At 40.3% G+C, this 18,306-nt stretch overlaps 1 protein-coding gene across 1 annotated transcript in view; it reads left to right on the forward strand.

Annotated features, from left to right (window-relative positions):
- The window catches only part of LOC128981698 (cytosolic phospholipase A2 epsilon-like), a 35,012-nt gene extending 19,252 nt beyond the window's left edge, over positions 1-15,760 (forward strand). The window contains exons 8-21 of the mRNA XM_054400631.1: positions 43-106; positions 1,408-1,550; positions 1,703-1,792; positions 3,242-3,279; positions 5,494-5,629; positions 7,589-7,725; positions 8,922-9,144; positions 10,038-10,152; positions 11,143-11,280; positions 11,557-11,664; positions 12,458-12,649; positions 13,104-13,273; positions 14,267-14,453; positions 15,552-15,760. Of these exons, the coding sequence (XP_054256606.1) occupies positions 43-106; positions 1,408-1,550; positions 1,703-1,792; positions 3,242-3,279; positions 5,494-5,629; positions 7,589-7,725; positions 8,922-9,144; positions 10,038-10,152; positions 11,143-11,280; positions 11,557-11,664; positions 12,458-12,649; positions 13,104-13,273; positions 14,267-14,453; positions 15,552-15,760 (1,950 nt within the window). The remainder of the gene's footprint in view (positions 1-42; positions 107-1,407; positions 1,551-1,702; positions 1,793-3,241; positions 3,280-5,493; positions 5,630-7,588; positions 7,726-8,921; positions 9,145-10,037; positions 10,153-11,142; positions 11,281-11,556; positions 11,665-12,457; positions 12,650-13,103; positions 13,274-14,266; positions 14,454-15,551) is intronic.
- The last annotated feature ends 2,546 nt before the right edge of the window (positions 15,761-18,306 follow it).

Raw genomic sequence — 18,306 nt, forward strand, 5'->3', positions numbered from 1 at the left:
TTTACACTTCTCTCAATCATCATTCATCCTCTCTTGCTACAGGCACGTGAGGTTTCCTGTTTGGAGGTCAGAGTGGATGCGGGGAAGCTGAAGCAGCAATCCACAAGTGAGGTTATTGCTTCATTAACCTATTGTTCTCATGCTGTGATTCAGTTGTTATAACAGATGTTGAAAAACTGATAATCCGTTGTGCATGTGACTCTAGTTGTGTCACATAATGCTTGGTTTCACCATGCCCCACCTTGCAGAAAGATTGTATGTCAAAATTCAGGCTAGTCAGGTATTTAGTTCCAAGGCAAGTCTTAAACCAAGGCAAAATGTAGCCACAGATAATAGAATTAAAACTGGGGTGGGGGGGATAGGGGGGGAAAGAAAGGCAACATTAGTTGGTTTTGTTTATTGCTTGTTCAAAATGAAAATGTTTAACTAAGTTGGACCTTCTCTTAAAATTATCTTATAATTGATACATAGAAATCTTACCCTGTGTGTTTAAGCTGGGCTTGAGCATATAAAAGGTTTCTTCATATTCAGGGTGCTGAAGGAGATTTTGCTTTTTGTCATTACTGTTGTTGCTGAAGGAAAAATTACAAACTTAAGCTCCTAAATTTATATGTAAAAAGGTATCAGAGCAAACCACCATCAAATCAGGACTTTGCCTGTAAATGTAACAGGACTCTTCTTTAGTCTTTAAGTTCATTGAAATAGCCAGTAGCTTATGTGAAGCTGCTCTTCAGGGGGAAAAAAAAAATCTCAATAATTTTGGCTGTTTTGAAATAATGAATAAATGGAAAACTGACCTTTCTGAAGGAAAATTATAGCAGTGGCTTGAGCTTTGTTATAGAAAGTTTCAGCTTGAAGTGTAACGTGGGGAGGAAAGGTTAGCGACCTAAAATTATATGCCTCTTGGCCCTGATCTTACAAGAGAACAGGATATGATCTCTCTTGCTTTACAATACAAGGAACAGAGTCTTTGGGTTGACAGGTTGTTTCAGTGTTGGTGACACGAGGGTACATGTCAAGTAATCTGCTTGAGTGTTGGGTTTGAATCATTTCACTGTTGTAGCAGACACAACATACAACAAAATGTAAATGACATCAAACGAATGCTTCTCTCATTTAACGTGAACAATCTGAAATGCCTTTAAAAACGAATCTTGGTTTTGTTTTATTCATAGAAAGCACCTACAAAATAGCAAGCAACATTATTTTTTTTTTTAAATGTGGTTTCTGTATATTAATATTTACAGAGATCCACCAAGGTGCTTTTATGTCAGTTTTCAAGCTGTTTCAGTCACCCATTGTGTGAAGAAAATCAGAGTAGAAGACGCAGAGTGGAAGCAGGTTTGATTCATCAGTTTTGTGTGTTTGCTTGGAATAGTTGAAATTCTCTTTGTTCTCTCTGTTTAGACCTGGAGCTTACATTTACAGTGAAAGGATCCCATGAAGGAAGCCAGAAGATTTCACTGGACCCTGATGCCAGCCTTAGGATCATCACATTTCACTGCGTCATCAATGACCAGACAAGACTGGATATCACATTACCAGAAGAGGTGCATTCTCATTCTGTATGTTATCATTAACTTCAATGAAATTAGAAGAAGCAATTAATGTAACCAGCAAACCAGCCCTAGTAAGTAGGAGAACATTTAGAGATGACAAATCTTTCATATGCACTTCCCTGCCACTTTTTACACTGTTTCAGGTGGCAGAGAGGAACGAAAGAGAAAAATCTGGGGTCCTCTCATTCCCATTGAAATCACTCCCTTTGCAGAAGGAAATAATAGTAGAAGAGGTAAGTGCTGTGAACTGTTTGGAATAAGTATTTTCAAAACATGCTTAATGTTGTCCTGCTGGAAACAAAGCTGCCAAGCGAAGGACGCCACTGTGTGAAATTGTATGCTGATACAGGCTGGGCAGGGACTGGCTTGAGAGCAGCCCAGAGAAAAGGAACTGGGGGTGCTGGTGGATGAGAAGCTCAACATGAGCCACCAATGTGCACATGCAGCCCAGAAAGTCAGTCACATCCTGGGCTACATCAAGAGCAGCGTGGCCAGCAGGTCGAGGGAGGTGATTCTGCCCCTCTACTCCATTATGGTGAGACCCCACCTGGAGTACCCTGTCCAGTTCTGGAGTCCCTATTACAAGAAAGGTCTGGATGTGCTGCAACATGTCCAGAGAAGGGTCACAAGGATGATCAGAGGGCTGGAGCACCTCTCCTATGAAGATAGACCGAGAGAGTTGGGCGTATTCAGACTGGAGAGGAGAAGGCTCTGAGGAGGCATTCCACTATCTTAAGGGGACCTGCAAGAAAGCTGGGGAGGGACTTTTCAGGGTGTCAGGTAGTGATAGGACTAAGGGGAATGGAGCAAAACTAGAAGTGGGTAGATTCAGATTGGATGTTAGGAAAAAGTTCTTCACCATGAGGGTGGTGAGACACTGGAACAGGTTGCCCAGGGAGGTGGTGGAAGCCACATCCCTGGAGGTTTTTAAGGCCAGGCTGGATGTGGCTCTGAGCAACCTGATCTAGTGTGAGGTGTCCCTGCCCATGGCAGGGGGGTTGGAACTGGACGATCCTTGAGGACCCTTCTAACCCTAACAATTCTATGATTCTATGATTCCATGGTTATTGAAAACATTTTAAAAAATGAAAACCATCATATTCACTTTTAAGGAAGTAGGTATGCCAACAATAATTACATAAAAAACATTGCAAGCCTGAAATCCAAAATAGGAATGAAGTGGTTTCAAGCAACAAAAATGACTGCCATGGGCACATCGTTCAAGGATTTAATTTTTTTGTGTGTGTATTAATAGAATTCCAGAATGGCTAGTAATTAAATACCCAGAATACAAGCTTAATTTAGATCTTAACTTGTCTAGGTATTGATATTGAGAATGCTTTTGTGTGTGTGATTTTTTTTCATCTCTTTTTTCCCCTTTTTCTTTTCTTTTTAATAGGGGAACTTGTCTCATTCTTGTTCCTCTCACATGTACTTGCTGTGAGCTGGTGTAACATGCAAACTTGTGGCACACCAACAGCCCAAGATAGGCTTGTTAGATAACAGAATTTGATTCCAGAGCAGGGAGTGAGACTTAGGTTAATTGTACAAAAATTGTGTCCTTAGCCATGTGAATTCTTACTTAAGAACCTCTTGTCTTACTGAGAGAACACGGCCTGAGTTTGGAGGAAAGAAAGGTTTTAAAATTTGGTGATAATTATCTTTATTTTCTGGATTTCTAGGATGATTCCTTTCACTTGTGCCTGACAGCACGGAAATGGTAAGATAGCCTCTTTTTGTCCTATCATCCAGGATTACTGTAACTAGCTGTCTAGGGGTTTTTCTGTCGTAGGTAGAGAGATGAACACATGCCACGTGAGTGCTTTGTCCTCTACTCATGTGGTGTCTGAGGTAAGTGTGAGTCTACTGTGGTTAGAGGATCATGCAGTTGAAGATGAGTTTATGAACCTTGGTAGGTTTCTTCAGGGTAAATCAGCCTATTTTATGAATACTGTTCCCAGACGTGAGCAAAGCTGCTCATTTATACCACAGTCAGGTCTACATAATGACTGAAATAAAGTCTATCCCTCTTCAGCTTCTCAAAGACACCAAAGCAAACGTAGGGCAGCCTGGCTTCTGCCCTCTCCTGCTTCACTGAGCAGAATGTGGGCTGAGACCTGGCCAGTTCCACCTCCACCAACCCATGCTCAAGAGCAGAATTGCACCAATTATAGGACCTGCAGCTGGCCTGGGGCAATCTTCAGAAGGGCCTGGTGTTACTGGTGGATGAAAAGCTGGATGTGAGCTGGCAATGCCTGCTCCCAGCCCAGAAGGCCAATTGTACGCTGGGCTGCATCAAAAGCAGCATGGCCAGCAGGTTGAGAGAGGTGATTCTCCCCTTCTGCTCCACTCTGATGAGACCCCCCCCATCAGGGTTGGAACACCTCTGGTGTAAAGAAAAGCTGAGGGAATTGGGGCTGTCCAGCCTGGAGAAGATGAAGGTATAGGGATACCTTATTGTGGCATTTCATGAATTAATAGGGGGCCCATATGAAAGATGGGGGCAATCTTTTTAATAAGGCCTGTTGGGACAGGACAAGGCAGGAGTAGTTTTAAACTAAGAGGGTAGGTTTAGATGAGATATAAGAAGAAACTTTTACAATGAAGTTGGTTGAAACACAGGCACAGGTTGTTCAGAGAGATGTTAGCTGCTCTATCCCTTGGAAACACTCAAGGTCAGGTTGGACTGGGCTCTGAGCAACCTGATTTTGGTGAAGACATCCCTGCTCACTGAAGGGGGGTTGAATTAGGTGACCCTTATAGGTCCCTTCCAACTGAAACCATTCCATGATTCTATAAAAATTATGGTACAGCTGAAAACTTTGTAGGGTTTACAGCATTCTTATTGTTGGGTGGTATACAGAATGGAAGCAAGGTTGGTTTTCAGAGCATGTTTCTGTAGGTGAAATTCAGAGCATAGGAAGAAGAGCTACCTATTCAATCTTGGCCCTTAACAAACTAAGTTAAAATGTAAATCTGACAAATAGAGGTCTATAGAGAGAGCAAGAGAGATTTTAAAGTATCACTAAGAAGTTGTTTGTTTTTGTAAGGTGGAACAGTTGACCTTATTCTGTGTTTAAAATTACACTGTGATATACTGAATTTGCTGGAGGACAGAGCTTATTAACAGTAACACTTGAAACTTCCTTATTTGTGAAATACCAGTGAAAGTTCAGGATAGAATCTGCAGCCACCAGAGGGTGATGTGACCCAGATTTGGTCAATATTGAGTGTTCTGCTCAGTAACAAGCATATTTGTGCTGTTAAAGGCACAAAACATTAGCTACCATGTGATTCACTTTGTACCTGCTGTTTTTTTGTGATTCTTTTTGGCTTGTTCTTCACATTTCTCAAGGGAGAAAATTCAGTGTGTCCATCCATGTGGGAAAAATGATGGACGTTCTCATATATTTCAGGATGAAGCTTGTGAATGCTTAACTAGAAATCTGTTCAGCACACAGGTGAAAGTTGGATTTCACAGGACAGGGGCTGAGCAGGGGGAGATCCTTGCCCTGCAGTCCAAGCTCCATCACCGAGATCGTTTAAACACAGTCAGTGATCTGTCAAAACCTGAGAACAGGTGATGGTGACATCACTTGAGGTTTCCAGGATGTCATGGTGATGAAAAGGAATGAGTAGAGAAAAGTTACTCCCTTTTGGTGGTCTTTCCCTGGCTGATGTGTCTTGTCGTTGTACTCATGTTCACAAGAAATTTAAGGCACCTTGAAAAACTTCCTTTCATCCTCACTACTGCTCCTCACTGGCAATAGACATGCTGCTTTTTCTTCTGTTCCTCCCTCTCTCTGTATATATATATACTTGTAAATATCTTAGTTTACAGGTGATTTGTGGAGTTTACTGACTACATGCCATAAAGGTCTTGATATCAGCTGTAAATGACATGTACATTGATTTGTCTCATTGTCTGTTCCAGCTCAGGAAACCTGGATGTGCGCTTGGGATTTGGCCTGTGTGCAGAAGAGAGAGAATTCTTGTGGAAAAGGAAGAAACGTGTTGCTGCTGCTCTGAAAAAGATTCTGAATCTGGAGGAGGATCTGAAAGAGCACGAGGCAAGCCAATATACTCCTTGGTACAACTTTTTTTCTGGGGATCTGGGCCTGGATTGCGATTTGAAACCACAAATGAAAAAAAAAAAAAGAACAACTTACTGAATCTTGCAGTTGTGGGGCAGGCCTGGCCATCTAGGGCAGGAGATGAACAAGGCAAGCAGCAGATGTTTCACACAGCAGAGCATGATAGGCAGGATAATGCCTTTGCAGACCCAAAACCTTCTCAACAGCTCCTCAGTTTAACCCATTCCTGTTTATCCTTTATGTTGCTCAGGAGTCTCAGGAGGAAAACTTTTAGTGTGCAAACATGGAACAGCTGGAGGATGATGTCTGGGCAATAGTGTGCCTTAGCTCAGTAAGGAAGACAAGGTGCTGGTCATGGTATTTGTCGTGGTCATGGATTTTGAGGGGAGGAGACAAAAAATTCCACACAGACATCTGAATAAAAACACTGTGGGTGGTTTCTGCAGCAGAAAAGGTGTGCTGTTGGGAAAACTGACCACTAGAACAAAACCATCCAGCTGGAAGAGAAGAATCTAACAGCATCAGGGAGTTCTATAGATGAAACAGCTGATTTAAAGTGTCACTTTATCACTGTAGCCCCTGCTTCTGCCTTCATAATTCATAATTTGTAACTACTTATGCCTAGTTAGGTTGTTGCAAATGGGAAAAGTACAAGCATACCAACAGGAAGAATCCTCTTTAGCTGACAATGAACAGAAACAGTGCTGTGTAAAATGTACAGATTTTTTTGTTGTGTTGTTTTGTTTTATTTAATCATGTTTCGGATTTCAGAGCAGAGAATAATAGAGAAATAAAAGTTCTTGAGAAATCAGGAATGTTTTTCGTATGTCAAAGAGTAGTTGAGGTGGCAGGACTACAATGATAATTCCAAAGCTGTTTTTTGAAAAGTCTAATGACTCTGACTCTCCTCTACATGCATTTAACTTCAAAACTGTGGCCAAAAAAAAAGTACTAAAAAATTGCTGCTTCCTTGTCAACTGCCTTACATTCGAACTTTTTTTTAAAAAAAATAATAATTATAAGTGGAATTTTAATTCATAATGAAAAATTCAGAAAATGTAAAAATCAAGATGTATTGTAAAAGATATTATTCGAATTTTAGTTAAGATGATTGGATTTTTTTCTCATTATTGTTTTACATTTCCTAGATTTTAAGTTCCTGTTGAGACTAGAGTAGGAAGAACTTCTCTCTAGTGTTTTTTTTTTTTTCCCCTTTTATTTCATAGAATGGGATAAACATTTTCTTTGACCTCTATTCATTGATTTTAGGACAAGAATTGCTTGATGAGATCAGAAGCTAATGCTTGAAAGGTATAAATAGACATTTTTCCAGAAGGCCTGTAAACATCCACACAAGTTGTGATGCTAACGGAAGCAAAGGGTGTACTAGATCAGGAAAAGATTAAGAGAAGAATAGTCTGTCTCTTCAATTACACTTAGACCTTGGAGGGGGGAAGCCCTGTTGATGGTTGTGCTTCAGGACACAAGTAATTAGTGGCCTGAGGCCAGGAAGGCTTTGGCTATTGTGCGGTCTGGCTGATTACAGGGTGCTGTGCATTCTTCTGAGACTCTGGTCATTGTTAGAGGCAGAATCACGGATCCCTAATCTGCTGTGGCACGGCAAATCCTGCATTTTCTGTGAGAGCTTCTAATAATACACTTTGGGAAGAATTCCAGGGTGATGAGGTTGATTTCCAGTTGTGTATTAAGTAAACAACCTGCCACCCACTCAATTTGAGTGGGTAAGACATAAGCCTTCCCTCTCTCATCAGTCAGGTTGAGGTAACAGAAGCATTTTGCAACAATCACATCCTTCTTGCACAAAGTGACGTCACTGCTTGTATCAGTTCCTGTAACCTGTTATCTGATATCTGCATTAAGAAGGATTGCTTGTCTCTAAGATGTGCATGGCTTTTGCTCCTTACTGTTGAACAGGTGCCGGTGGTGGCTATCACAACAACTGGGGGAGGGACGAGATCGCTGACAGCGATGTATGGCAGCCTGCTGGGTCTCCAAAAACTCAATCTGTTGGACTGCATTACCTACATTGGTGGTTTATCGGGTACCACATGGTGAGAATGATCCAAACAAGGTTTATGCTTGTACTCTCAGCTCAGTACTGTTGACTATTCGTGCAGCACCATCAGCTTATATGTCAATTAGCAAAGCAAAAGTGTTCCCATTTTCCCCACAAGCTCCTCTATGTCCACCTAGAGCAAAGAAACAAAGCATGCTGCGTAAAAGACTGTCACATTCAACATCTGTTTTTGTCACTACACTGACACAGTCCATGCCTGATATTTTCATGAAAATGCTCTATTACCTTCTCATATTTTATCAATTATACCTTAGACTGAATGCAACGAATTTGTCTTTAGACTGGAAATTGAAGAAAGATGGGAAGAAGATTTTATGCCTGCCATTTGCTGGTTATTCTCACTTCCATTTTGGAGTTAGAATGCATCTCCCTCTGGTAAAAGATGTACTTGGGGCTAGTGGAATTAATGCTGTGACAGACTGTTCAACAAATGACACGAGGTTACTGACACTGGAGAGACTGCAGCTATGGTTGCTTGTCATAAAGTGCTTTCTTCTTCCAGTGCGCATACAGCAGATGATATCATACTTAAAACAAGTATTTAATCAAATGGGTTCTAGCTAGCTTTACTCCTCTGCACCTGATTGGATGTGGGGAGCTAATCACACTGAATTGTGTGTCAGTCCTTTATATAAATCCAAACTTGAATGGCACATTTGTCTAAGTATTTGCTAAAATTCTTTTAACTTCTCGGTATGTATGTGGAGATCTGAGTGTGCCTGTCTGTGTTACGATTTCAAGAAGACAAATAAGAATGGCCATACTAGGACGTGCCCAAGAGCTGCTGCCCAGTTCCCTCACTGACAAGAGCTGTTACCAGATATTTGGGAACAAATGTAGAACTTCATCAAACTAGTAGTGACTGCTCCCTGGAATATTCCCTACATTTCAAGAAATAGATTTTCTGAGGACTTGTAGAGTCTTTGTATTTAATAGCTTGGACATTTTTTTTTTTTTCCACTTCAGTTTCTCAAATAATTTTTGACCCTACATAAACTTTTATTGCCAAAATCTGAAAAGCTTGGAAGTTTTGTTTGCTCTTGAAATAAGAGTATTTTAGGCGTGTTTATTGCTTAGTTTTGAACCCTGTAAGAATTAAGAAACTGGCAAACAGGAAGCCAAACCACAGCATTATACCTCTCTCACTGTTTTCTTATGATATTTGTTCAGGACAATGGCAAACCTGTATGAAGATGCCAACTGGTCAGAAAAATATCTGGAGGATGCAATAAAGGAGGCTCGCAAGCAAGTAACCAAATCCAAGACCTGCTGTTTCACTTTGGATTGTCTGAAGTACTATTATAATGACCTGATGGAGAGGACTAAAGAAGGACATAACACTTCTTTCATAGATCTCTGGGGGCTTGTCATTGAATCCATGCTACATGATAAGGTATACTCTTTATTTTTTTCCCCCAGATTGTGATGAAATTCTATAGCTATAAAGGAGAAGAAAATAAATCCATTCAGTATTACTAATGTAAATAATTTCTTTTGTGGTTGATTAGATTCTGTCTATTCAGATCCACTGTTAGAACAGTACTCTTTCTTAAAGTAAGGTTGACCTTGAAATGAAGAAGCCGTGGCATTGTACTCAAAGGTATTCTTTCTTCTTAAAGAAAAATCCTGTGAAAAGAATTATTTTGAAATGTAAACTAATCAATTTGCGCATTGGTAACTCTGACTAGAAAAGACACTTAAAAATCTGAAATAATTTAGTTCACTAGCTTAAATTCATGCATGTATGAAGAGAACTGTTTACAGACTGCATAAGGAAATGATTCAAATAGGCTATCAGATTTTAGGAGAGAGAATATGGTACTTCAAAACCAGTGTAATTTCAATAGTTTCCTTCTGGTTTATGCTTATATGAGGAAATTTTAAATTGTCATGTGCAATAGGATATAATTTTACATATGAATATACTTGGAGAACACCTTAAAATATGGTCAGCTCTGCTCACTGAGATCCAGCCAAGGGAAGTACCTTAACTTTCACATAGCCACATAGTTCTTCCTGTGATTTTTTTTTTTTTTTTTTTGTCCTTGTTGAATTTACAGTTGACCTCTCTGCATATCTCAAAATCTGAGAACCCACTCAGGGTGTAGCTGCTTCCTCTGGGATACTTGCCAAGTTTGGAATATCTCATGGCAGATATTTCTGAAAAAATCCAGTGAGCTGAATAGGGGAAGGAGACCCTGGATAGAGCTGATAATTCATATTATATTATTTCATGTGCAAGTTGTTTTTCATCTCTTTCCATAAACCATTTTTAATCAAACCCAGAAAGATGAACATAGACTTTCGGACCAACGGCAGGCAGTGGACAATGGTCAGAACCCGTTGCCCATCTATGTGGCCATCAACCTCAAGTCCAGCTACAGTGCTCAGGCATTCAGAGGTAATGGTTCTGATTTAGATTTCCTAACAACTTTATAATCTGAGTAACCTGAAAAGAAAATCTAAATGCATGTAATCAGCTTTAATAATACAATAGTCCTTCTAGTTCTTCAATCTGAGGGTGGTGGGATGCTGGAATAGGTTTTCCAAGCAGGTTGTGGATGCCTCCTTCCTGGGGATGTTCAAGGCCGGGCTGGATGAGGCCTTGAGCAGCTGAGTCTGGCTGGGAGGTGTCCCTGTGCATGGCAGGGAGGTTTGGAGTCGATGATCTCTAAGGTCTGTTCCAGCCTAGGTCGTTCTATGATTCTTTCATTCTAACAGCAAAAAACCCACCCCTTTTAAAATTCCAGGCAATACTGAGAAATCCTTGAAAACAAAAAAAATCCAGACATGTTTAGTCTTTAGAATTTGATTTCTCTATATTGCTAGAAACAAAAATATAGCCGACACAGAAGATGGCAAACTCACAATTTATCCTAGTCACCAAAACTTTGTAATGAAACTGATTCTTATGTTTCCACGTGGTCTTGTTTTGAACAGTTCAAGAGAAAACACTGAATTTTGGGTTCATTGGCAGGAAGATCACAATTTTGTCTAGGGTTGATTTTTCCCAGTATTTGTTTAATATGAGCAGCCGAGTACAGGCCACTAAGTGAATGCTAAGTTCTCTGTCACTGGTACCCTAAAGGGAGCAAGTCACAGATGAGCAATATGTACTTTTGGGTAAGATTAACTGCAGGGAACTCTTCTGGTTTTATTCAGACCAGGGCATATCTGCTGGAGATTGCTATATTATGGCCTGGTACCACCCTCCCTTGATGTGAAAAGACCTTATGGCGTTAGTACTGCAGTACTGCAGCATAGATACAGATATAGCTGGTGAGCAGCATGTTACCAACTAGCCAGTGTTTTTTGCATGATTTGGTCCTGTTCTGTTCAGCAATAGTTGACATATTTTTGCCTTTTCATGATCTGGTTGCTGTTGCTGTAGAGTGGCTGGAGTTCACTCCTTATGAAGTCAGTCTCCTGAAATACGGAGCATCTATTCGTGCAGAACATTTTGGAAGCGAATTCTTTATGGGAAGGATGGTGAAGAGGCTCTCAGAGACTCGGATCTGCTATATGCAAGGTGACTATTGCCTAGAGGGAAAGGTGGCCTACTCAGGAGGAAGCTGGTGTGAGTGAGCACATGGGCTGTGGTGGACAGCACTGGGGAGACACCAGCAAACAGGTTGAGCAGGTCTGAGTTTGCATTTGCAAGGACATTCTTAGGAAGTATGCCCACAAATAAATCCATTCAGACAGAAAGGAAGTATCCAAGGGGAAGGACTGAATGTATGTACCAATTAAAATTCTTCCAAGACTACTCCATCAATCAATTTCTGTTCTCTCTTTCACACTACAGGCATGTGGAGTAGTATATTTTCCATAGATGCGATGTATGTCTGGAATTTGGCAGTTGATTCAGAAGATTTCTGGTGTAGATGGACCAGAGATAGAGTAAAAGATATTGGTGAGATTATTGGGATTTTTTGTTTTGTTTTGTGGGGCTTTGTTTATTTGTTTTGTTTTGTTATCACTAGTATGTGTTGCTTATATCCAGTGCAGAGATCCAATGCCTAAAGAGATACTGTCAAAGTCAGAGAGAGGCAAAGGAAACGAAAGCAGAGGCGTTAGCTAAGCAATGTTTCTGCTTGATTTAGAGAAATACAGACATAAAAAGAGTCTCCAGCAACATGTAGAAATCATGTTATATTAAGAGCACATCATAAGATTAAGTTAGATATGGTCCTCCTTGGCCACTAATATGACCAGTAGAGAAAACAGCCCTTGCACAGGGCTCTTTTCTCCACTGAACTGCCCATGGAGAAAGCTTTCTTTTGCTGTTAAATTGCACAAGGAACCTGAAGTGACTGGTCTCCTAACTTAGCTCATGTTTGCAGCTGGGTGATATTTCTGAAGGTGTCCTTTTCAAAGGCTAGTATTGTCCTCCTGTACATTTTGGGACTCAGCTCTCACCTCTACCACATGCCACAATAGAGATGGACGTCATCTGAGGAAGCCTAGAAAGGGAGGTGCTGCTTACAGCCTTGCAGCGTGCTGCCTGCAGGTAGCTGTCCTTTAATTCACTGTCTAATGCTGAGTTCTACTCAGTAGCATGGGCCTTAATGGCTTACAAGTATGTTTGATTTACTTTTGGGGTGGGGGCTGCTGACAGCTGTGGTTATTAGTTATTCTATGTTTTAAAATATTGCTCATTTCAGAAAACTGTCCCAAACTCCAAATTTCTTCTTTCCTTCTTGCAGAGGAAGAACCTTTCCTATCAATGAATCCCTATGAGGTGGACACATGTCTTCTCACTCCTTCAAGCGCCCTCTCTTCCACACTGCGAGACGTCTTAACAGGACGCCCGACCATTGCACAGTATCCCAATTTTATCAGAGGCTTCCAGATGCATAACAAGTACCTGGAGAGTGAAGGATTTTCTACCTGGAAAGGCACAGCATGTTTTTCTGTAACATTTTTGGGAAGTTTAGGTTTGAGAATTCATTTAGGATTTCCAACAAGAAGGAGGAGGCATGACTGATTTCTTATGAAATTCTACTTCTCCCTTCCACAAATGGAACAAGTGGAAGCCAGATTTGAAAAGCCTTTATTTTTTTGAGGGGTGAAATTTAATTTGGTTGTCTGGGGATTGTATTCCAGTGGACAAGGTGAATTCAGCCAAGAGGAGGCAGAAAGGATCTCTCCTTTAGGGCCAAAACTACTTGAGGTGTCCAGGAAGGAAGGAAGGAAAAAGCTGTGGTGTGTCTCTCCTGTAAGTCAGTACCATTAGTGATTCAGAGGCAGACAAGGAAAACGGGAGGGGAACTCTCCATTCTTCCCTCCTTAATTTTCTGCAAATGAACAATCTTTGTTTTTATTTGTTGTAATGATAACTGTTTGTTTCAGACACAGTGATAGACTCCTTCCCAAATAAACTGCTGGAAACAGCAAACGATGAGCTCTCCCTGGTTGACACTGGTTTTTTCATCAATACCAGCTACCCACCACTTCTGAGATCGAACAGGGAGGTGGATGTCATCCTGCACTTAAATTACAGTGGAGGATCACAGACACTGGTAAGACAAGTCACAATATCTGAGATGTTTCCCCTTCATGGTCTTTTGGTTGTGGCCTTTGTTAGAGAAACAAACATACTTTCCAGTACTGGAATGGGAACTAGATTAATACTATCTGATTTATTATTTAGATTTCTCAGTAACTAAGAAGGATGTTAGAAGACAGTGACGGATGCAGGCATTTTAAAACAGTCAAGGTGTTCACTGCAGTGGATCTAAGAGTTTTTGAAGAACTGACTGAGGAATGTTCTGGAGCTCTGATCAGGTTTTGGTAAATCAAGTTTGTAAAAAAGTTACAGAGACAATGGAAAATCCTGACAATACTGAAGAGATTAAATGGGAAATCCTATGTGTCTCTGGGCCTTTTTATCTTATATTAGTCTTAGAGATATTTTACATATCACCTAAGGGTGATGTTGGACTTGATTAATATTGAAAAATACTATAATATTTATTATATTATGTTGCATATGTAGTGAGAATAATATACAAATAAACATAGGCTTGTAGGAAATATATCTATTAAAGTGGTTTTTTTCCTGAGGTCATAAGGTATGTTGATAAACGTCTTTGTTAATAGGGAGTGGTTACTAATCATATACAGAAGACAGAAATATTGGGAAAGTGATAAACAATGAAGTCAAGACAACGACACAGAATAATCTGGACTGCTGTGTTCTCTCTTCATTCTTGCATTTTCTTTGTTTTCCTCTTCTGAACCTCTTTCATTTGAATTATAAAATTGGTCCTGTTGCTTTTGGCTCAAAAACGTCACTGCTTTCTTGTTTTGCCTAAAGTGATGCATAAAGTAAGGAAAACTGCAGTATCTGTTGTGGTTATGGCTGTTTTCATCTGAAACATAATATCTTCCCAGAGGAAGAGTCAAGCCTTAGAACATTCATGTTAGCTGCTGGAGTTTAAAGAATCCAGGTCTCTGGAACTTTTTTTGAGTTTTGATCCTTTGTGTTAATTTTATTTTATTCATTTTTCTAGCCTCTGGATCAGATTGCGAAGTACATCTCAGGGCAAGGAATTCCATTTCCCAGAATTGAGATAAGTGAGGAAGACAGGGAAAACTTGAAGGAGTGCTATGTTTTCGAGGATGCTGACAGTCCAAAGGCTCCAACAGTGCTTTTCTTCCCACTAGTAAATGACACTTTCAAGAAATACAAAGCTCCTGGTAAGTCAAGTGTGGCTACCACTTTCAATAAAAAGTCACTTGCCATGTGTGTCCTCTTCATTTCACTTCTCATGTCTCACTGTCATCTCTGACCTTCCTTCCAATGCCAGCATTCAGTCTCATCACTGACAAAGATAAGTGGTCTCTGTCAGTGTATCTGAACTGTGAGAACTCCAGAAGCCTTCCTAATGCATTTGAGATGAAAGCAGGCATTTATTCCACAGGACTTAGTAGCGATTAGCGCAAAGGTAAAACTGTGTGGGTACTAGGTCCTTAATACAAGCTGTTTTACCCTACAAACATGGACTTGTAATGCATTGCTGCTGCAAACAAAGATGGAGGCAAAACCTTGCGGGTTTTTGGTGGTAGCCCATTCATCTCAGTTCTGCTGATATATTTAAAAGTAATCTCCCAGAGTGAGAACTGAACTGGACAAAGATCTTTGGTTTTAATATGAGTCATGTCCTTTGTCTGAGTGCCAGCATTTCTTTCAGTGAGAGCGTTGTTATTTCAACCAGTACAAGACTATTCTTTTCTTTTCCTTTTGCTAGCACTTTTCTAGTTTGAGTAACACAGTGATAAGACAAGGAACAATGGGTTCAAACTTGAACATAGAAGCTTTTATCTCAACATGAGGAGAAACTTCTTTACAGTGAGGGTGACAGAGCACTGGAACAGGCTGCCCAGGGGGGTTGTGGAGTCTCCTTCTCTGGAGACTTTCAAAACCCACCTGGATGCTTTCCTGTGCAGACTACCCTAAGTGATCCTTCTCTGGCAGGGGGGTTGGACCTGATGATCTCTTGAGGTCCCTTCCAACCTCTGATATAACAGATACTGTGACACTTCATATTGCCCAAGGAACGGCCTACAAGTGCTGTTGATAATCAACGTTGCTTTCATTCCCAGATGTTTGGATGTACATAATTTTTGGACAGTCTGAAGACTACAGTGTTACTAGACTTATTTTGCTTCCCTCTGGCAGATCATATCTTTCTCTCCAAGTGTTGCTTTTTTGCCTGTAATAGCTTAAATGACTCGTACGGGCCATATACAGTAATAAAATCTCATAGGTGCATCTCCTTGTGGTTTGTCCCTCAGGTGTAGAAAGGAGTCCTGAAGAGATGTCAGAAGGCAAAGTTGATGTCTCCAGCATCCTCTCCCCATTTACAACAAGGGAGGTGTGTTTCAGCGAACAGAATTTTGACAAACTGGTGAAACTGACTGACTACAATGTCCTAAACAATGAGAAGTTGATTATTCGAGCCCTGCGCTTGGCAGTGGCACGGAGGAAGCAGCGCAATTATTAGCCACTACTCACCAGCTTCAGCCTTCCAGATATTTCTTAAATTGTCTATTTCCTGGTGAAATCAAGATTTTAGATGCTTGCCAGTGATACTTGCAATAGAAATAACATCATCCTGAGGATGTGCTGGACACCAATTCATTTTATTTATATGACTGTTCAACAACGCAGATTGGAAATTATCAGTGTCTTAATCCAGATCAAACTTAAAAGCAGCAAATTTGTGTTTACTTTTGTTACCTTGTTACTTTACCAATTGATATATATATGTATTCCATACAGATTAGTATAGTGTTCTGTAAGATAATGGTGGAATATGTAGCACATCAAAATGTGAATCAAACCAGTATTTATATGTTATTTTTCTGTCTGGCAGAACAGCAATCCCTTGAACTTCTTTGTTGAGATCAAGCACTGTGTTGGTCTTGCTTCCCTTAATTATTGATTGTTGCCATTTCTGATTTGATTGTTGCCATTTCTGATTGGGTTTTATGTCCACTATGAAGTTTGTTTTTCTTTTTAACTGGTTTCCTTCACTAGCCTTTAAAAACAGATTTCTTAAGTTACTATCAGTGTTGTAAAGAACTCTGCAGTTTTCACCATCAATAAAAACATATCCCTGTATTTGGTCATCTTTGGTCATCATCTGCGTCCTCTGAGCTGCTCTTCACAGAACCACATATATTCAGCCCAAGCAGTAGTCCTGTTTCCTTCCAACTTTCCTTTCATTTTCTCTTGGATGTGCCACTGACTGTCCTGTCTTACTCATCCTCACCCTTTTTGACTGCTGTTGAAAGATGGCCTTGCAGTTTTCCCCGGTGTTCCATGACATGGGAAGTGGCTTCTACATATTTGCATAGAATAGGGCAATGCAAGAGGGCCTTCTGCGATGTCTTCCAGACATTCTCTTGCAACTGTTAAGCACTTTCCTGCAAATGGTCTTTTGCAGGAATTGCCCTGGGAGAGTAGTTTCTCATCATCGAAAATCCTAGAGGTCTTCTGGGAGGGAGAAGGTATCTGACAAAAGCTCCTTTCTTGCAGCTCTGCCATAGGCAGATCACAAGCTCAGGCTTTCACAACAGAAGCTCTGCACTGTAGAGCTATGATGCATGAAGAGACTGGCCACAGCAGCTCAGAAAATGCTAGATTATCTTCCAAGTTGATAATAAAAGGCTTCTGCTGTTGCAGTGATCTTCAGACTGAGTCACCAGGGCACAATTGTTGTTGAGATCAGGGGAGTGTTGGTTATGCTCAGAAGTTCCAAATTTGTTTCTACAGAATAAAGTTCTAGGAAATGAATGGTAGAAAATGATTCTCACCTATGGAAAAAAAAAACCAGCTGGTGGTGCATCTCAGACCGGTTTGGGTGCTAGAAGAAGAGGATTGGGTAATATTTTGCTGTATGAGCATGTTCATAGTGTTCATGCACCTGAAACACTTGAAAGGGCACAGTATCACCCTGTTTTCAGATACAGCATTGGATGTTTAAACCTAGATATTAGCCATCTAGGTGTGAGGCAGCTGTAGCTGTGACTCAGCTACAGATCATCTCATGGGATCCCTCTTTTTCAGGGACATTTTTTTGTTGTATTCCCATGGTTTTGAAGACATTTTTGTTGGAAATGAAAAAGAGCAGGATGAAAAAAATCTTTCAGTCTGCTTTACAAGGGAAACTTACTCAAGAGCAGGACAGAAAAAAGCCAGATAGGTGCGTGACAGCCTGAGCCTGACTAACCCTGCTTTTCATCAGGGCAAATTAGCCCATCTTGTAACCATGACTAATTACTCTACTGACATAGGTGTGCTGCATCCCAAGTCAGCCTTGGGGTATCTGCATTGTGTCCCGTTTGATGACATGAAACCCACCTTTCCCTCTCTGATGGAGTTCCTCCTACTCTTGAGATAATTCTTCAGCTCTTTCTTCATCTTCCTCAATATTTGAACATTCTCCTTTTGAAACAGGGCACTAATAGTGACTTTTATTTTTAAATTGCCAGATCATTGACAAAAAAACATTTAATAGGCTTATAAATGAGCTGCTTGCAATCTCTCTGGGAGCATTTTCTTTTGGGCTTACCTTCCTTTGACTACTGATTTTATGATTTTTCTAGTCATCCATCCTTTCTATGTTTAAAGTTTGTCTGGGTGACACTTGTTTGGTCTGGTTGTTAAATTAGGCTTAAAATGCTTTATGACATTCAAATCATATAATTTATGTGAAGTTACTTTTGTCAACTCAATTTGGTGCAAAGTGAAATGATATAACTTAGAATTCAATTTTTCTGTGAAATTTCAAAATAGCAAGGATGATGCCTTTTAAAAAAGAAAATATTCCTTTTTTTTTTTTTTTGCTTATTGTGTACTCCTTCACTGAGACAGGGACCACTGCACGTGATGCGCAGTGCCCGTCACAGTGAATCCTTATAAACGTGAGAACTTAGAGAATATGTGTGAACAAAATAATTAACATTAATTTCAATGTTAATTTCACCCTCCCAAATGTATCTTCTTGGAAATTATTCACTGAAGCACCTTAATTAAAATGCACAA

This window comes from Indicator indicator, chromosome 4 (genome assembly GCF_027791375.1).
Source record: "Indicator indicator isolate 239-I01 chromosome 4, UM_Iind_1.1, whole genome shotgun sequence".
Lineage (NCBI taxonomy): Eukaryota > Metazoa > Chordata > Aves > Piciformes > Indicatoridae > Indicator > Indicator indicator.